The 19,388-nt window shown below is 34.0% G+C and overlaps 4 protein-coding genes across 6 annotated transcripts; 1 reads left to right on the forward strand and 3 right to left on the reverse strand.

The window, feature by feature from the left end:
* Positions 1-4,878: 4,878 nt before the first annotated feature.
* Positions 4,879-10,032, reverse strand: LOC149905866 (lanC-like protein 2). 2 transcript variants are annotated; one of them, XM_090105765.1, is made up of 8 exons: positions 9,729-10,031; positions 9,364-9,549; positions 9,062-9,219; positions 8,772-8,910; positions 6,990-7,130; positions 6,643-6,828; positions 6,372-6,518; positions 4,879-5,113 (listed from the first exon to the last, which is right to left on the reverse strand). In XM_090105765.1, the coding sequence occupies exons 1-8, from the start codon at positions 9,813-9,815 to the stop codon at positions 4,931-4,933; spliced, it is 1,227 nt and encodes a 408-aa protein (XP_089961891.1). In that variant the 5' UTR covers positions 9,816-10,031; the 3' UTR covers positions 4,879-4,930. The 2 variants fall into 2 exon arrangements, with proteins under 2 accessions (XP_089961891.1, XP_089961892.1); XM_090105766.1 differs by lacking the exon at positions 6,990-7,130 and having other exon boundaries at positions 9,729-10,032.
* Positions 10,033-10,340: 308 nt separating this feature from the next.
* LOC149905867 (uncharacterized) lies at positions 10,341-13,348 on the forward strand. Its single transcript, XM_090105516.1, has 6 exons — positions 10,341-10,725; positions 10,805-11,039; positions 11,115-11,274; positions 11,549-11,659; positions 12,049-12,204; positions 12,990-13,348. Exons 1-6 carry the CDS (start codon positions 10,550-10,552, stop codon positions 13,190-13,192), a joined length of 1,041 nt encoding a protein of 346 aa, XP_089961642.1. The 5' UTR covers positions 10,341-10,549; the 3' UTR covers positions 13,193-13,348.
* Positions 13,227-15,452, reverse strand: LOC149905868 (lys-63-specific deubiquitinase BRCC36-like). The gene is made up of 7 exons (XM_090105517.1): positions 15,295-15,452; positions 15,007-15,185; positions 14,720-14,930; positions 14,552-14,649; positions 14,369-14,479; positions 13,829-13,975; positions 13,227-13,413 (listed from the first exon to the last, which is right to left on the reverse strand). Exons 2-7 carry the CDS (start codon positions 15,106-15,108, stop codon positions 13,288-13,290), a joined length of 795 nt encoding a protein of 264 aa, XP_089961643.1. The 5' UTR covers positions 15,109-15,185; positions 15,295-15,452; the 3' UTR covers positions 13,227-13,287.
* Positions 15,453-16,053: 601 nt separating this feature from the next.
* LOC149905869 (pyrimidodiazepine synthase-like) lies at positions 16,054-18,075 on the reverse strand. 2 transcript variants are annotated; one of them, XM_090105704.1, is made up of 6 exons: positions 17,975-18,075; positions 17,745-17,824; positions 17,499-17,666; positions 17,267-17,424; positions 16,927-17,172; positions 16,054-16,347 (listed from the first exon to the last, which is right to left on the reverse strand). In XM_090105704.1, exons 2-6 carry the CDS (start codon positions 17,767-17,769, stop codon positions 16,180-16,182), a joined length of 765 nt encoding a protein of 254 aa, XP_089961830.1. In that variant the 5' UTR covers positions 17,770-17,824; positions 17,975-18,075; the 3' UTR covers positions 16,054-16,179. The 2 variants fall into 2 exon arrangements, with proteins under 2 accessions (XP_089961830.1, XP_089961831.1); XM_090105705.1 differs by having other exon boundaries at positions 17,899-18,016.
* Positions 18,076-19,388: the final 1,313 nt, after the last annotated feature.

Here is a 19,388-nt window from a genome sequence, read left to right on the forward strand (position 1 = left end):
AAAAAGGTATAATTGTGTGGTATAAAGTATTTAAAAAAATGTTAAATTGGCGTACAACATTCAAATTAGAAATTATCAGGTGGTCAACTCAATAAGTTATTTCGAGAATTATTGCCTTTATCGGCGCGCGCTGGAATTCTTTTGTATTGTTTCTGGCCAATCATAGACGATACTTGAACCCACAATTATTTTCTTTGACTTTCAACTATTTCAGTGACTTGCTTATAGCTCGGAACTACACGCGTGTTTAGCTTTAATCCGTCATTACGATATTATTCTTTGTTGAAGTGCGCTTGAATTGGACACTGATTTTGCTTGTGATTTGGATGTTGTTCGACTTTGGTTTTTTGAAGGAAAATTCCTCATACATACACTCCACGTGAATATGCAGAAAAATGTTTTTTATTTATGGACTCAGTGATGGAAATGCTCGACAAGCAGCACGTGTTTATCATGAGCGTTATCCCAATCGGGATTGCTATCCTGATAACCGATTTTTTCTCAGAGTAAATAACGCATACCATGAAGGTCGTATTCCTGGAATTGGAAATCGAATAGGAAGACCTAGATCAGTCGATGATCGTCTAATATTGACAGAAGTAGAAGAAGATCCTTCAACTAGTACTCGCCGTATTGCTAGACGCACTGGTGTACCAAGAAGTACAGTGCATCGCATATTGAAGAGAAGTGATTTGCACCCGTATCATTTACGAGTGAGCAAGCATATTAATGCTTGCTCACTCGTAAATGATACGGGTACCTATTAACCAGGTGATTATCAACGACGAATTAATTTTTGTCGAGAGATGCTTGATGCTTGGATCAAATTTTTTTTAACTCAATATTTTTTTTAACATTTCTGCATATTCACGTGGAGTGTATGTATTAGGCAATTTCCTTCAAAAAACTAAATTCGAACAATATCCAAATTACAAGCAAAATCAGTGTCCATTTCAAGCGTACTTCAACAAAGAATAATATCGTAATGACGGGATCAAGTTAAATACGCGTGTAGTTCCGAGCTATAAGCAAGTCACTGAAATAGTTGAAAGTCAAAGAAAATAATAGTGGGTTCAAGTATCGTCTATGATTGGCCAGAAACAATACAAAAGAATTCCAGCGCGCGCCTATAAAGGCAATAATTCTCGAAATAACTTATTGAGTTGACTACCTGATAATTTCTAATTTGAATGTTGTACGCCAATTTTACATTTTTTTTAATACTTTATACCACACAATTACACCTTTTTGTAATTTGTATGAGATGTAGAAGTTTTTAAAATAAAGTTTCACAGGGTCACCATAGATTTTTTTTACATCAGCTTTGTTCAAACTTCAGTCCGTAAATTTTTAAAACGTAAAATATTACCTATTTTTTGGTCTAATTTTGTTGTTGTTGTTAATTATGCTTGAGTATCATTTTAATTAGGAAGACTTATTATTCTTAACAACCTTGAACAAAAAAAATAAGAATAAAATAAAAACAGAAATGGTAAAAGTTCATATTAAGCTTACGTGGATGATATTTTTATCAAATTTTGAAAATAAAGCATAAATCAAAAACTTTATGGTTTAGAACAATAAATTTTAGTATTTTTGTTAGATAATAAGTCCCTCTACTCCCCATAACCCGTTGGTCCACTACTTACGGGACACCCTGTATTTTGTGTTTTTTTTTTTAAACAATTTTTTTATTTAAAAAATTATCATTCCGACCGCGGCTTTGCCCGCGTGGAATTAGGTTATATGTATATCGTGAATCCTGTTTTATCCCACAGAAGTGTTTAGTTCGGATAAAAAGTATCCTATGTGTAAATCCAGGCAATTAGCTATATTTTATCAAAATTGGTAATTTAGTCTTGACGTGATTAAGTAACAACTAACAAAAAAATATATAAATTAACGTCCAAAGTTTCGCATCAGTTATTACTGTATTAGTGATATCTTCCACTCTTGACTTTGACTGAGAAGAATTAGGGTTTATAACTTCTTTCAGAAATAGTACCTTTCATTTCTGGGCATGATGTAATATCTACGTCAGCATCAAATTCTATCTAAATCAATTCAGTAGTCCGCGTTATTGAGTACCATTTCATTTTTTCAGAGTAACAATATTTTTTGTTATTTTAAAGATTATTAATAACCTGTATTATTTTGTAATAAAGTAAACATTACGAAATAATAATAATTATTAATAATGTCTAAGTAGTTGTTAAAAAGAAGATTATTTGTTTATAAGCAAGAAAATATAACCAATAAATCAACAATTAAATAAATGTATAACAATATTATAACTGTATGACGACTCCATACATGTTTGTCCCGAGTCGGCCAGCGGCAGCGCAGCGAGTTTGCAAGAATGACTTCGCGCACACCCGCGTTCGCGATAGCGAGCTATTAGACTCCGCCCGCCAAGCAGTGGATTTTTTTTTGTGTATCGTCTTAATATAATTTCACTGTTCCCATGAAAGTTCGATATGAAACACGTCAAAATTTCATAATAGGTGACATAATATAAATTCACGAATTTTGCATGATAGAAATTATCATATCATCTCATTATCATCGTATTTGTACGATAATAATTATCGTACGTCACGCGACATGCGCTACACAGACCATCTCATTATCATCGTATTTGTACGATAATTATCGTATTGTACGATAATTATCGTACGTCCCGCGACATGCGCTACACAGACCATCTCATTATCATCGTCTAATTGGTCTACTCGGTAATAGGTTTGGTCTCCTCGAATGTACGGTCTACTTGGTCTACTCGGTAATAGGTTTGGTCTACTCGAATGTGCGGTCTACTTGGTCTACTCGGAAATTGATGTAGTCTACTCGGAAATTGGTGTGGTCTACTTGGTCTTCTCTGTGAAGTTGCGGTCTACTTGTTCTACTCGGAATTTGGTGTGGTATACTTGGTCTACTCGGAATTTGGTGTGGTATACTTGGTCTACTCGGTGAAGGTGCGGTCTACTTGGTCTACTCGGAAATTGATGTGGTCTACTTGGTCTATTCGATAATAGGATTGGTCTACTTGGACTAATCGGTGAAAGTGCGGTCTACTTGGTCTACTCGGTAATAGGTTTGGTCTACTCGAACGTGCGGTCTACTTGGTCTACTCGGAAATTGATATAGTCTACTCGGAAATTGGTGTGGTCTACTTGGTCTACTCGGTGAAGGTACGGTCTACTTGGTCTACTCGGTGAAGGTGCGGTCTACTTGGTCTTCTCTGTGAAGGTGCAGTCTACTTGGTCTACTCGGAAATTGATGTGGTCTACTTTGTCTATTCGATAATAGGATTGGTCTACTTGGTCTACTCGGTAATAGGATTAGTCTACTCGAAGGTGTGGTCTACTTGGTCGACTCGGTAATAGGTATGGTCTACTTGGACTAATCGGTGAAGGTGCGGTCTACTTGGTCTACTCGGTAATAGGTTTGGTCTACTCGAAGGTGCGGTCTACTTGGTCTACTCGGTAATAGGTATGGTCTACTCGAAGGTGCGGTCTAATTGGTCTACTCGGTAATAGGTTTGGTTTACTCGAAGGAGCGGTCTACTTCGTCTACTCGGTAATAGGTTTGGTCTACTCGAAGGTGCATTCTACTTGGTCTACTCGGTAATAGGTATGGTCTACCTACTTGGCCTACTCGGTGAAGGTGAGGTCATGGCGACATATCCAAGGGTGTGGTTTTATGAAACCACGGTAAAATGAAATTGTTCGAACGGTTCGGAACACTGCTTTGTATAGCGCATGTCGCGTGCCGAGTAGGTAATACCTACTCGGCAGCCGCGATACACGCGACATGCGCTACACAGACCAAAAAGTTTGAGGCGATGTAATAAAAGTTTCACTTTTAAAATATTCTTGAAACAAGTGTGGTTTTTCATAATACAAAACCATACACTTCAATTAACTCGACTTGATTTTAATAACTGATTAAGATTTCACACAGTAGTTTTCGCTTGAGCGTAGAACCGAAGGGTTTGATTTCCAGTGGAGACAAAGAAAAAAAAAGGACTGGCAGGACACAGAAAGATGATCATGTACTTGTTGTTAAATAAGGTGTACGAACATTGCATTTTCATCTGCCCCATACCCCACTATACTCCAGTCAGTCTAGACATTCAATTCACAATATTTCCAAAAGTGTTCAAATTTGGGTCAAGTGAATGGTACATTGGGACAACCATAAATCTCATTTTGCAACCTTGTCCGCAGTCCGGAACTGCAATTAAATTATTTTTTGCTGTATGGTCGTGAAAAAATTCCAAAAGTTCTGCAAACTTGGGGAAGTTTTCGATATAATATTTCATATCACGTATTAAATTTGCAACCAATCTCAGTGTACGGAATATCTTTTAATATTTAATATTAATGTTTTTTTTTTATTAAACTGAATGAGGTTGCAAATTTATACAACCGTTCGGTATATATTTCCGATATCTGTGTCAAGTTTGCAGAACTTTTGGATTTTTTTTCACGACCATACAGCAAAAAATAATTTAATTGCAATTTTAACAATGTTCCGTACACTTAGATTGAATGCAAATTTAATACGTGATATGAAATATTATATCGAAAACGTCCCCAAGTTTGCAGAACTTTTGGAATTTTTTTCACGACCATACAGCAAAAAATAATTTAATTGCAATTTTAACAATGTTCCGGACTGCGGACAAGGTTGCAAAATGAGATTTATTGTCGTCCCAATGAACCATTCACTTGACCGAAGTTTGAAAACTTTTGGAATTGTTAAATTTTCGATTTCGAATGTCGATTCTGACTGATGTAAGGGAACATGGGAACACATATCACACAAGCCTTATTGCTAAGCTATAAATTCTGGTAGTCAGAATACAACCACAAATAGGATATATTATTTTATATTTTATTTTGTTTCCAAAAACAGTTATGTTGATTTATAAACAAAAAGCTGGAAATTTGGAATCCAATGGTCGAATAATATCTTCTGATAAAAATATTCGTCCCAACAACCCTTCGAATAAGGACGCCGGTCTATCAGGGTGGTGCAGCTCAGTGCCTTGCCTCTCTACTGCACACCACTCCATAAAGCAGCAAGCGCGGTACAGATGAACGGGTTTCTGTGAATTATTATTTATTTTTTTGCAGATACCCAGCACAAAACATATAATATGTATTAAAACCTTATGTGAACATACCATTATAAGCAAGGCCAATTACGGCCAATTAAGGCCATTATACCAATATGCTCTATATTATTTCACACATTTTAGAAATAGCATTAAAGCGTACTAAGACCCCTGTAGAACCGCCATCCTGTTACGAATGACCCACAAAATTTCAGGTCATTTGTAACAGGATAGCGGTTCTACAGGGGTCTTAGTACGCTATGACAAAAAGAAAAATGATGGTCAGAACGCTGATACCGGATACCTTAAGATACTGTAATATAAAATAATACAGTATCTTAAGATAAAATTTTATAGTATCTTCACCGTGTGTGACGCGCTTTACACATGCATATTTTCATAATATAACATGCCTTAATAATATAGGGTGACCCAAGTCCCAACAAGAACGCAAGATTTAAATTTGATATAAAACGCAGATATTAAAAAAAAATCGTGAATACTATATTATATCGTAAAGTAGACAAAATGAGGTTACGTGTGGAACAACACATCAGAAAGATGGCCGCCGCGGCTTTGCTGGCACATACGCGATCTATCAGGAAGATGGCCGCCGCGGCTTTGCTGGCACATACGCGATCTTTTAATTAAATTTTCAATGACCGTTTTACATAAATGCTGTGATATTTCATTAATACAGCTTCTAATTTCGTCTTTTAATAAGGCTTGAGGTCGAAATCGGCAAAAGTGGGTGAAAAACTGGCTTTCAAAACGTGCGTTTATCTCACGTAAATTTGGTGAAGTAGCTAATACGTGAAGAGAAGGAAGACTTGCATAATTGTTTGAGGATGCCTGAGCCGTTATATGATGAACTATTGCACCTAATTACTATTATAGCTACACAGGCTAGGCTCGCGGCTCCCAGCGGTGACAGACGTGCGAGTGAAAGCGGGCTGCGAGCAAAATTTCAAACATGTTTGATCGTCAACGAACTTACTCGACGGCTTTTAAGTACGCGTACTTGGGGTGATACAGGAGCGAAAAAGGTCGTCGAGCCACAAGTTCGCGTACTTACTTGTACGTCTATCAGCCCTTTTATGAGTTTTAGCTGTAATATTATATTCATACAAGCCTTATTTGAGAATGCATTTGCCATCTAGATTTTGAAAAGGATATAAAAATTTTCAAAAAATAAGCTTTAGATTACAATCCAGGACTTATTCATAATAATTTCTATAGCATATTTTACCTTAGTAATTTGATACAATTGGAGGAAAGCATATGCGTTTCCACTAACACCATGACATAGACTATATCCTTTTGTACACAACCCTCTTTGCCAAATCACTTCTCCACACTGAGAAGCTATTTTCAAGTACTTCTCATCTTCAAATGTCTGAAAAAATTGAAGTTTATTATTTAGTATTTAGATGATAAGTGCACTTCACACAGTTTGACCCAGAGTAATGTACCTTACCTTTTTACGACATTAGTGTTAAAATGTAGTAAAGTTTAGGTACCTGATATGCTGCAATACACAAAGGTACAAATCCTGGAGCACCGTGGCACCATTGGACCAGTCTGTCCCCAGAGCTGCTGCCAACAGATGATGGAAAGTTACCGCTTGAAAAACGACGACTGATCAACCAATCTATTGATGGTTTTATGAAACTTCGCAGTTCACTGAGTTTTATGTAACTTCTCGCCTAAAATGTAAGAAGTTATAACTAAAAATTATCATATAAAAACGCATATGATATATAAAAATGATGCGAGGTAGAATTGACGAAACCAATTCTTATAAAGCACTTGGTAGTTAGTAATGTAAATAACTATTACCTATAACAATACAGTTCTATTGTATCACCTGTAATAACATGAAAAGTATTCCTGCCATTCCATGAGCAGCGCCAAGATAAATTTTATCATGCCATTGCCAAAGCAATGGACTTTCTGACTTCATATGTGTGGAAAAACGTTTTCCTGAAGTTATAATTGCACTTGTTACCTTAAATTACACAGAAATTACTATTAGTATTGTAATAATAATATATATAAACCTATGCAATGCCTAGAATCTAATCTAATCTAGTCTATTGCATTGCATTGAACCTATCCTATAAACTATAAACCTACACATTCAATATAAATTTACAAAGAATAGAAAAAATTCGATCACGAGGCGGGACTCGAACCCGATCGAACTCGAAATCATCTCAATAGATGGCGCGCGGTGTGTCCCTCCAGACACATAAAACTGAAAGAATAGAATAAATTCGATTGCTCTGGCGGGTCATGAGTGGCTGAGTTGGTCAGGCATCCGCCCCGGAATGGCGCGAAAGGATGCGGGTTCGAGTCCCGCCTCGTCGGGCTCGTGATCGAATTTTTTCTATTCTTTGTAAATTTATATTTATAAAGCATTTGAATGCCATAAAACCAAAAACATAAATTCAACAAAAAAGGTCGTGTTCCATCGTTACAATATTGTATTCACTGAAAAGTGCTTCATATTGGTTGAAATGGTTGTAAAACTGAAAGAATAGAATAAATTCGATTGCTCTGGCGGTCACGAGTGGCTGAGTTGGTCAGGCATCCGCCCCGGAATGGCGCGAAAGGATGCGGGTTCGAGTCCCGCCTCGTGATCGAATTTTTTCTATTCTTTGTAAATTTATAAATTTATATTTATAAAGCATTTGAATGCCATAAAATCAAAAATATAAATTCTACACATTCAAGTTTACTTAACTATGTATTGTGGAACTTAGGACAAATGCATTTAACCTGTACTATATAATGTAGACTTATAATATTAAAGTTTCATAAAACATATTTCAATTCATTAACACATTGAACGCCATTACATATATCATGTTTAGTCCAGCAAGCCATGACGGACACCATGTAAACGTCAGGATGCATAGTCGCGTCGGACATCTTATGTCCGCATACCCTCGATCACTTTAAAAGTCTCTAGTGAGCTGATGGACAACGTTTCGAGAGTTTTTAGTATAGAAAGTGACCTGCATGGCCCTGTAGAGTAATATAGCTCCTTGGCACAAAAAAAAAACGAAAAGACTTAGAATTTACAGGGTTTTCAGATACTTGTGTCCAAAAAACTTATACAAAATAGTACTTATTTTTAAATTATTTATGGACACTATTTAATGGGTATATACATGATTACGCGAAATGAACGAGTCTCGATACGGCTCGTTAGTGGTGGTGGTGCAGCTCGGGGAGGGATCGACAGCGTTTACCCGCTTGGCGCTCGCGAAAGAGAAGACGATAAAACGTTTGTGCAGGACATGATGGTCACTGGTGCCTGCCATTTAACATCTTGGAAAATAATAAGTAAACCGCCGTTTCAGTAAGATTAATATTATTTTAAGGTCATATCCTTACAATACAATATTTGAATTAAAACAACTATCAAATTTGGATAATTTTCCATTTACTAGAGCGGCCCCGAGAAAAAGTATGCTGTCGGACAAATGGTGTCCATCATGGCGTTCAACATGTTAAGATTATAAAATCATAATGTAGATTTTCATGTGTAACATATACCTACTTAAAGATTGGAAGGAATATATATCCAATTATTACATTTTGAGAAATAAATCAAAATAACATCCCACAGAATATTAATTACTTTTTCAATGTGGCTTGATGAAATGACATCCTTTCCACTTATTTGCTTGTTCACAAATAGAAGTGCATACAAATAGCCCGCTTTTCCATATAAAATTTCATCAGGAGAATCATCAAGAAGTGAAATTAAGTCCATGACCCTGAAATAAATTTTTCCTCATTATTTAAAATATTGTATTAAGTATATTACATTTGGCAAATTTTACTTATACAAAGCCTGCAGCTACAAACAGATGGAGAAATCTTTGTAAAAGGGTCCTGTTATACCCTTTTGGTACAAAAAAACACTACCTTTGTGCCAAATCTTTATAATCTGGCAAATTATTAGGGCGCCTGGTTCCCAGTTTATATGAGATAACTGAAGCTATTGCTAATGGACCTGCATCACCACATAAAAAACTGATTCGACGACCTCTAAGATTTTCAATATCAATATAGTTGAGCGCTCTCTGAAAAGGGAATATTAAATTGATTTATACATATAAAATAGCAGCTCAATATATAATGCATAAATTTTATTATTTTCTGTACAATAAACTATGCTTACTCTTATACACATACGCTATAGCAATAATGCAAAATTATTTGTTTACCTGCAAGTTTTCATGACTAACTTCATTTTTGCTTGCAGAAGAATATGTCAAATAGTAAAGTGCTAGTCCAGCAGAACCAGTATAAACAGTCCCATCATAAAATATATCTTTTCTGTGCTTAGATAGAAGATCTTCTATTTTGGTTGCCTTAAAATTAATCAACTTTTTCTGAAGAACTTCTGAAATCTGTGTACAAATAAACATATTCCTTGAAACATCTACAGTGGATATTTATGTGAAAAAGTTTCTATTCTATGTTAAAGATATCATTGAATAAAGATATTGTATACAGTTACGATTGCGGTTTGAAGAATATAACACAATTAATATTTTTGTTTCTGGGATTTAAATAAAAATATTCTTACACCATCCTTAGAGTCATTCAAAACATTATTGGATGTATTATTAGTATAATCATCGTATGGATTCTCAAAAGATCCTTTTCCGGACATTTTCTTTGTTTTACAAAAGATAGAAAATTTATTTCAGATCTTCAAAGTTGATAGCATGCCGGTAACACATAATATAACAATTTATTATATATTTTGAAAACATAAATCAATTAGCAAAACAACTATGTATATGTGTTCGTATGGACTTCATTATTATTTATTTCACGAACTTTCAAAAAATTTATTAGCGCACAGAGCATGTAATAATGCGTGTCAAGAAAAAAGTCTCGACCATAGATAATACTGTAATCTGCTCAGAGGTAATCTGTATATTATATTTCTCGACCAAGTTTTCATTGCAAGAAGTTGTGACTATTTGCCAGTGTCAAGTATGATAAAAGGTATAAAAGGAAAGGAAAGGAAACAATTCGTGGTAAGGAAATAAGGTGAGGAGATTTCACAGAACAGTAAAAGTGGGAGATTTGAATTCAAGTCAGAGGATGCTCTATGGTTAGTACTACTAGCTAGCTGTCAATTTCGGATCCGTGTCGGATCCAATCGGATCCTCTATCGGTAATCGGATCTCATCCAAGATCTGTCATGTGTCAATATTGAAGTTTGCTAAAAATAAAGAAGAAAATAAACGGGAAATTAAAATTATTGTTTGTTCTCAGATTTCTTAGTGTTTTTTCAGCCATCTCTCATCAGTGATTGCATTGCAGTGCATGAATACGTTATGTTAATATACATATTTAATTACTTGTATATTTAAATTATATTCATATTATTTTAAAATGTTTTCTTCAATAAAAAAAATATTTAAATGGAATTCCACAAAACCTACAGAAAGCAACATGAGCAAGAAATCATTACTTTTAGTTGCCTTTACGAATGCCCTTCAAGATGTTTTATTTTGGAATAATTTATGGTTGTCTTTGTTATTTATTTTGTATTTTCACTTAACTTTTATGTAAGTAAATAAATTGATTCAATCAAATTATTATTAAATAATTGTACGCAATGGTAATTATTATTCTTTATTATTTTAGAGCACTATTCTATCGTCAATTTAATTTAATGCAAATAATATGTGGATTTACTATTCTTATTGTGAGTGTTGATGCCATTGAAGCGTGGTTAAAATATAAACATCGGACAACTTGTTTAAAACGTTTGGCTCAAAATGATAACAACCAATTGTCACAATCAGTATTTAAAATGTCTCAATGGATAAATAATAAATTTTTTAACTACATTGACTTACGTGAAAATAATCCTACTAAAGTAAGTACATAATATACTACTTTTTCTGACTAAAAATTTTTTTTTTCAGAATTATACATTTTGCTCATGTTTCAGGCTTTCCTGCTAATGGAAATAATATTTGGTGCAATTTTCATCATTGGAAGATATACAAATGGATACATACTAACATATTCATTTAGTATGATATTAATATTTTTAAACAAATTAATACCTCCGTTAAAAAGAGTAATTAACAGGTTACGTCAAACAGCAGGTAATGGAATAACAATATTTATAAGTCCCATTTTATTACTTACATTTAAGGCACACAACTAATATATATATATATAAAAATACACTTGTTTCTCATTGCCTAAACTATAGAGATATATTGCATTTAAATAATTTTTCATAAACAAATAATTAGATACATAATATTTGTTTTTCCATTATTATTATTATGTGATAATAAAATAAATATTTATTATAATAAGGAGTTTAAAATGAAGATGATCCCTTTTGTATCTTCAATAATATATTGTTAACAGAATCAGATTTTGAATTGGAGGGTCTTGTGCCAGATGCATCGGCTGAAAATTTAGATTTACTTTCAATTGAGCCAGAAGTTCAACCTTTATATGATGAAAAACAAAGTTTGGGTAAGTTAATAAAAAAAGACGTGTGGCACTCGGGGACTGCCGCGGTAAAGCTATTGCATGCTATACCTTCAAGCCACACCTCCGTGCCCGTTGGAGTGGGGAGCGTGAGGTTTTTCGTTACGCAATTTCTGGATTCGGTCCCCGCGCTCAAGGCCCGCGATAGAAGCTATGCAATAGCTTAAAAAAATTCCAGAATATATTTTAAAATATTATGCTGTGATTATAATATTTGTTATATTTAGCACATATTCTTTTGAAGAGTGATATTTTGAAATCTGACGCAATCATGAAACCATTGCTATGCAATATAGATACAATATGTATTATAATAATTAAACATATAATAATATATCCTTTTTCATTATTATCATTATTTTTTGTTTCTTTAGATTATTGGAAGCCTGAGGACTTGCCCATTGAAGATGCAAGTGATAGTTCAGATAATAGTAGCTCCTTGGTTACAAATCTGTCAATGGAAAAATTACAGAATTTGGATAAAGATGTGGAAGTGACAGACTCCAGTGAAGAAGAATATATACCACAAGGTGTGTTTTTTGTATTAGAATTTAAAATGTTATTATTGTCCACATTTAGTAGGAACTAGGTCTATGGAAAATCAGTACAGCTACAAACAGGCAAAGCACCTGTCTTAGTAGTGGGGTAGGTTGTGACCAATTAAGAGGAAATGTGATAAGAGACACTTGAATAATTCAATTAAAAGTCCTACTAATATTATAAATGTGAAAGTTTGTGAGGATGTGTATGTGTGTGTTTGTTACTCTTTCACGCAAATACTACTGAACCGATTACAATGAAATTTAGCACACATATAGAGGGTAACTTGGATTAACACATAGGATAGGTTTTAACTTTTATCCCGGAAATTTCACGGGAACGGGAACTATGCGGGTTTTCCTTTGAAAACGCAGGCGAATTCGTGGGCGGAAAGCTAGTGTTTAAAAAACTTAACATCATCTTGCTTGCTCTGTTATAATTGTTTTGGAGTTCATAAAATGTGCACTAAACATTACTTAAATAATTAAAAAATATTGGCAGAAATGAATTTCTGGTAACTGCTTTTTTCTATCTATAGATAATAATATATATAACTAGATTTCCGCCCGCGGCTTCGCCCGCTTTTTCAAAGAAAAACCCCCCATAGTTCCCGTTCCCGTGGGTTTGGTTCAGTAGTTTTTACGTGAAAGAGTAACAAACATCCATACATCCATACTTACAAACATTCGCCTTTATAATTAGTATATTAAAAATATTAAATAGTATATTATTATATGATTATATAATAGCTATTAATTAATATTTTATGTTTTAGAACAACATGAAAAGTTCAGATCATCAATGGAAGTACAACCAGTTGGAAGTTGGAGCAATTCTGCATATAATGCTTTGTCTGCTTTAGGAGGTGCAGTATCTAACATTGTATATAGCCCCAATGCAGAAACAAAGAGAAAACGAGTATCTAGCATTGACTCATCTGATGGTTTTGAAATGGTTGATAAAAATGACATACTGTAACTTATTATATTTTGTGATGTAAATAAAAATACAATTAAGGTTTAGCTTAATAAGGTGTATTTTTAAACGATTGTAGAGGATCACATATCTTGTACTTAAATATTACATGGCATATTATCTAATCTGGACATTAAATCTTGATGATGTTTTTTTAAAGCCCTTAAACGGACACTATTAATTGCATTTCTTGTTACAAGAGCTTCAAGCATGGGCCGTGATACCTGAAATCAAATTCAGTCACATTAAAGTCATATTTTTTTGTAATAAACTTATAAGCAAAACAAAGTTAGAATCATGGGAAGTATTTGGACTAATTGGGTCTAAGGGTACCTTATGGAAAATTTATTATTTATTGATTGGAATGTTAGGAACATTCATCAATGTATTTTTTATCATCAATATATTCTATATTTTTGATATCTACTTCATCTTGTAATGACAATACTTCCAATTATAGTATACCTTTTTGCTCCAATGTATATTACTTGCAGTTTGATTATGATTCAAGGTTCTTTAAATTTGTTGTATTAGTTTGGTGTTTCATAATAACCATTACAATAGAAATTTATATTAAAATTTAATACTTCATTCATATACATAGTGCATAAATATTGTTCAAATATAAAATCAGTAAACCTTTTCCACAATATGACCAATTGCAATAGTTCTAACAGCTGTATTGTGTTGTTTTATTATAATATCATCAGCCTCTGTCTCTCCTGCTTCCAATTTAAATGCTTCATCTTCTTCTTCTTTTAATGTTGTTGGTAGTTGAGTTAGAATCTAGGTGAAGTTGAAATTAAGTTAGAGCTAGTGCGCACAAGCAACTTTGTCTCCGCAACTATTTTGTCTCTCCCACCTATGGGCTAGTATGAAAGTGCGCGCACGTAGCGACGCAACTCCCCATACAAATTGATGGGAGATAAAATAGTTGCGGAGACAAAGTTGCTCGTGCGCGCTGGCTCTCAGTGTGTACTCTGAATCAATTATAATCTCAGACATACTATTTAAATTGTTAAAAGGTAAATTCTCTTTAATTTTGTTGATTTAAACATAATATATATGGAACTATCTTATAGCTTTAAATTGAATTCAATGTAACTGTGATCAAATAATAAATTTTAAACTATATTAATCTTTTCAATTTTTTAAAATATCCTAATACTTTAAACTTACTTCAAAGTTATTCTTCATTAAAGAATCATTACAATTTGTTATTTCCAACTCAATCTCTCGCCGTCCTTGATTTGATCCTTCATCTACTGACTGGAAACATGTTATTTGGACCTAGAAATTAGGGGAAAATGTAATTTTAGATTTTTTTAAATAAAAACCAAATCATCATTTAGTTTATCATACCGATGGTGCTTTTGCAGTTTGGTCAGAAAGGAAAACAGCAAATATTATTCCAACAAAACTTGAGTCCATTCTTTGATACATAGATTGAGTTGCTAAATCTGCAAAAAGGAAGGATCTCATATTATTATAACCTTTTACATATATTTAAGTATAGTATAATTGACATACCAACATGAGATGGCCAAACTGTGATGTGTGGGTGAGAATGATACCATCCAACTACTCTTAGAGGTCTTCCTACTTCTGCCGCTAATTCTTCTGCTCTTAATGTTGCTTGAACTAATTGTTCCTCCGAAATTTCAACACGATCTGGTTTTTTATCTAGTCTACGTAATATTACTGAAGACACTATTGAGACCAGGCTTCCATCATTATGCACCTAAGGCCAAGGCAGAGATTATGGTGAGAATATTAGATCAGTTTAATATAATAATAAAAAAACATGTAATACAAACCTCTCCTATCAGCAAACCCATTATTTCTTCCTTCTCCGTCGAAAGAGCATGTTGGACACAAACTAGAGCTACATCTGTTGATAGCAAAACTTTATTCAACATTTTTGTGTGTTCTATCAATTGATTTTTTACTGATACTAAATCAAAACTAAATATAAGTTTAAATTTGATTTCAGTCCCTGCAAAAAGAACACATTACAATTTAAAATTGCGATTCAGCCATGCAAAATTCTTTGTGCTAATTTCAGGAAACAATGTAATAACTAATAACGTTTAATTAAATCTTACATGTACACAAGTTCCAAGTTCTAATTCTAAAGTGTCTAGCGTTATTTTAGCTATGAAAATTGAAAAGTAAAACTAAAAATGTTGAATTGAAATTATGTTAAATATGTTTGTTTTCAAGTTTTTTTCGTAAATATCACAGAGCAAGTAATATAGTAGTAAATATTAAAAATATAAATAGAGATGCGTCAAGAAAGAAGTCTCGTGGAAGCGGCGCTGTCACTTTTTTGCGGCGCTGTCACTTTTTTGCGGCGCTGTCACCACAGGCTGTCAAATGTCACCAATCACAGCACTGCATTTCGACATTGCGTCCTTTTCACACTTGCCAAAGCAACTATTTACTTTCTCTTTCGCAGACTGGGGAAATAGATCCTAATTTAGCGTTCACATTATCTATTATCCAAAGAGCTATTATCTCTCGGAGCAATTAACTAGTATTAACTACTTTAAAAAAAAAAAAAACCATTGACATAGTGGTATACCAAAAACGGGTCCCTAGTCCTCATAGGTTAATAATAAAATAAATAATTTTATTTTCCAACGTTAGAGCGCTATTTAGTTATGTTAGGATAAATTAATGATCATACACCATACAGGGAAAGATATTACCAATATTGCAGAATTATCATGAACTAGTCTTTACATGAGAAAATTTAAATTATATGTAGTGACAATTTTATCTAATTAAAATATTCCTGTGAGGAATAGTGTATACTGAGTTTATAAATGTGTAAAATATAAATATGATTTCAATCAAAGGCATTTTAATTAAAATTGTACTTTATTGCGACAAAATCAATATAATATTATGCAAACATCTTTGAATAAAAAGTAATGTTAATACATTTCAAAGAATGGAGAGGGAGGCAGCAATGTTTCATCTTAGTCTTATTCCTTCTTTTTCCTTGGGCGCATGCAGCACACATTGCTGGTATCAAGCATGTTATAATCCGGGTTTCCCTTTACCCGTGACTCAGTGAACTTAGCATGAGTATCCGGAGCTAGGGAATATGCTTTTACAGCAGCTACATTCTTCATTGCTTCAATATACTTCAACTGTAATCAGAATAAGATATATTGTTCATAATTTTACTGTACACTTCTTATCTTATATAGACAGTAGACAGTCTCAAATTTGATAAAAATAATTCTTTATCTTTTGTTACATTTAGTGATGAAATCAAACTATATTACACATAACTAATAATAACCACAAAAAGATTATTTTTATATCTCATAATCACAGAAAAAATCTGATTCAAACTATTGATTTTTATTTTTTTTATTGTACAAACCGCTTGCTTACTCAATTATTTCTATAGCTCATGTGTTATTAAGACATATCTGACCTATATTCCTGTAAAGTTTCATCCGTAGTCTTTTTTGCATAGAAGACTAATAAACATCCATACATACAAAGTTTCACTTTTATAATATTAGTATGATTGAAGTGTGGTTTTGATATTTTCTTATTGTAATACCATTTGAAATAGCTTCACCTTATCAGAGATATAGGTATTAAGTTTTAACCTCAGAGTACTCCTAAGTCATTTCTATATAAATGTGTGGTTATATTATGTGTTGAGCATTTCAAGTAATCAAATAAAATTATAAATGTTTAAAAATATTTCTCACCAAAGCTCCATATTTATCTTGTTCAATAGTAAATTCAGATTTTCCTAACAATGGTAACGCCAGGAAACGTTCCAAGAATGGCCAAAGAGTGTAGTCTACAAGTCCAGGCTGGTCTCCAGACAAGTAGGTTGTATTGCGAGCTTCAATTTCCTTTTGCAACAGTTCTAGCCCCTTGTGATAATTTTCTGCAGAAGCTGGGGTGAGAGCTTGAGCATTGAATGCTGCAGTGTAGTATGCAGATTGAGCCTAGAAAAGTATAGTTTAAATTAACCTACCAAACCAAGATTTAGGACACCAAGGTTAGGCTATGACAATTAAATATTATTTAGAATCTACTTACAGCTGCAAATAATTCCACAATGAGCTTATCTTGGGCTCTTCTTAATGGATCTGATGATTGCAGTGGAGGTTCCGGATATTTCTCATCTAGATATACATTAATTACATTGCTATCGAAAATAGCTTTTCCCTCCTCATATTCCAGTGCAGGTACAGTACCTGTAAAAATAGATTGACAATTAAGTATTTGGTATGAGGAAAATTTAATTATTCACAAATTAAACAAGATTTACCTTTTGGACTGAAGCTGAAAATCCATTCAGGCTTGTTATCAAGATCAATAAATATTAAGTCATATTCCAACTTCTTAGCATTCAAAACGAGCACACTTCTCTCGGCATACGGGCAAAATCTCATGGCAAATAACCGCAATTTTCCGGTAAATGGTGGTAATGCGTCACCTACGATAAAAATGCAATGTAATTACTACTTGAGCAAAATGATAATGAATGTATATTAGTGTATTTTACTCTTCTTACCGCTTTTCAAATGTTTTTCGGACATGTTTCTTGTAAATTAAAAATCTGCAGTCAAACTAGAAGCGAAAACCAACAAGAAACTGAAAGTAAAATATTAACTTAATAAAAAATTAAGTAAGAGTACTTATTTATTTTGGAGTTTGAATAAACCGACCGGTAAAGTCGAATCAATTTTACATATGAAGTTGATATTATGAAGTAAAATGTATTTATATGTGTTTAAAACTCACCGAACAAATGATTATGAAAGTGAAGGGGAAACAAATTTGACAGTACTGACTACTGACCATAGCTACTGACTACTGAGTACTGTCATCTCACACAACTGTCAAAAATCCAAGTGACCACAGAATATTACGTGTAGGTATTAGATATTATGGTCACCATAGACTACTATACGGATACACCTTGGGATGCACAGAACCACAGACACAGAACAGTAAAAATGGACGTTACCTGATGCTAGCAACTAGTTAATATTTTGTGCCTGATGTTACGCTCAAAAGACGAAAATGCTCATTGAGTTAAAAATTGCTCAAAAGCGTCACAGTAAGAGATCCACATAACGAAATTTGTGTTATAGTTATTCAAACGAGTCGTATGCCTTGAAAAATCTGCATTTTAAAAATCGTCGTAAGGAAATCCTTACAGTAGTTACTGTTATTATAACCGTTTTGATCACGATACTACTATTACAGAATTTACAGATGTCTTGTGAATTTTGTACTTACAAACATAAACGCTGGTATCAAGACGGCGCTTGTCGGGTGCCGGGAGGCTCTAATGAGCTATGGCCATAAGGCTTAGAGCGGCCGTACACGGGCAGGTCGAGCAGTTAAGTTAACGGCTGAGCGACGTACACGGACGGCTCGAGCGGTCGGCGTCAACGGCTCTAGCAGTCATGTGTACGGCAGTGAATGAATGTCCATAGTTCACCGCGCGGTCGCGGCTTCAAGCGGTCGGTCTCAAGTCTCAACCGCTTGAAGCGGTCCGTGTAGGGCCGCTGAACTGTGGCTTAAACTAAAATATAGTGTAGTTATCTTTCGAACGGCTGGTCCAATTTTGACGGGACTGTCCCTGTCAGATAGCTGATACATTATTAATTGTTACTTATCACCAGATTCATTATTCATAAAAATTTACTGTAGAATTTCCACGGCTCGGGATGAAACGGGTAAAAAGCCCTATTTTTAGATTGTGTTATCTACGAATTGGCAGAATGGTCCTCTTAGCAGGTATGCGTGTATTCATTTCATGTATAAACACTTCTTAATGTCCCACATTTTGGGTTTTCGTAAATAAGCTAGTGGTCCGGGAGCCAGCAGCAGATTTTATGACCAAGTTCCTCTCAAGCGGTAATTAGTAAAATGCATCAAAGTATAGTATTATGAAGCCTCGTGAACGTCAGCTGGAGCTCGGTTGGGGGGAAGAGCGGTTGTAGCCTCCCGTATCAGCTGACGGTTTTTCCACCAAGATACAGCCAGCTGACATATATATTTATCCACAGTTACATATAAGCTATCATCAGGTAAATTTTTGTTTGAGAGGAAATAACGGAAAATAATTTTTTCTTTAAATTTAACTTTCATGTTCGAGACACCAGCTGACGTAGGTATAATACACCATGTTGTAACCAGCTGACTA

The sequence above is a fragment of the Colias eurytheme genome, chromosome 9, assembly GCF_061535395.1.
Source record: "Colias eurytheme isolate Ceu_HAF_F1 chromosome 9, ilColEury1 Martin Lab GWU primary, whole genome shotgun sequence".
In the NCBI taxonomy this organism is placed as follows: Eukaryota; Metazoa; Arthropoda; class Insecta; order Lepidoptera; family Pieridae; genus Colias; species Colias eurytheme.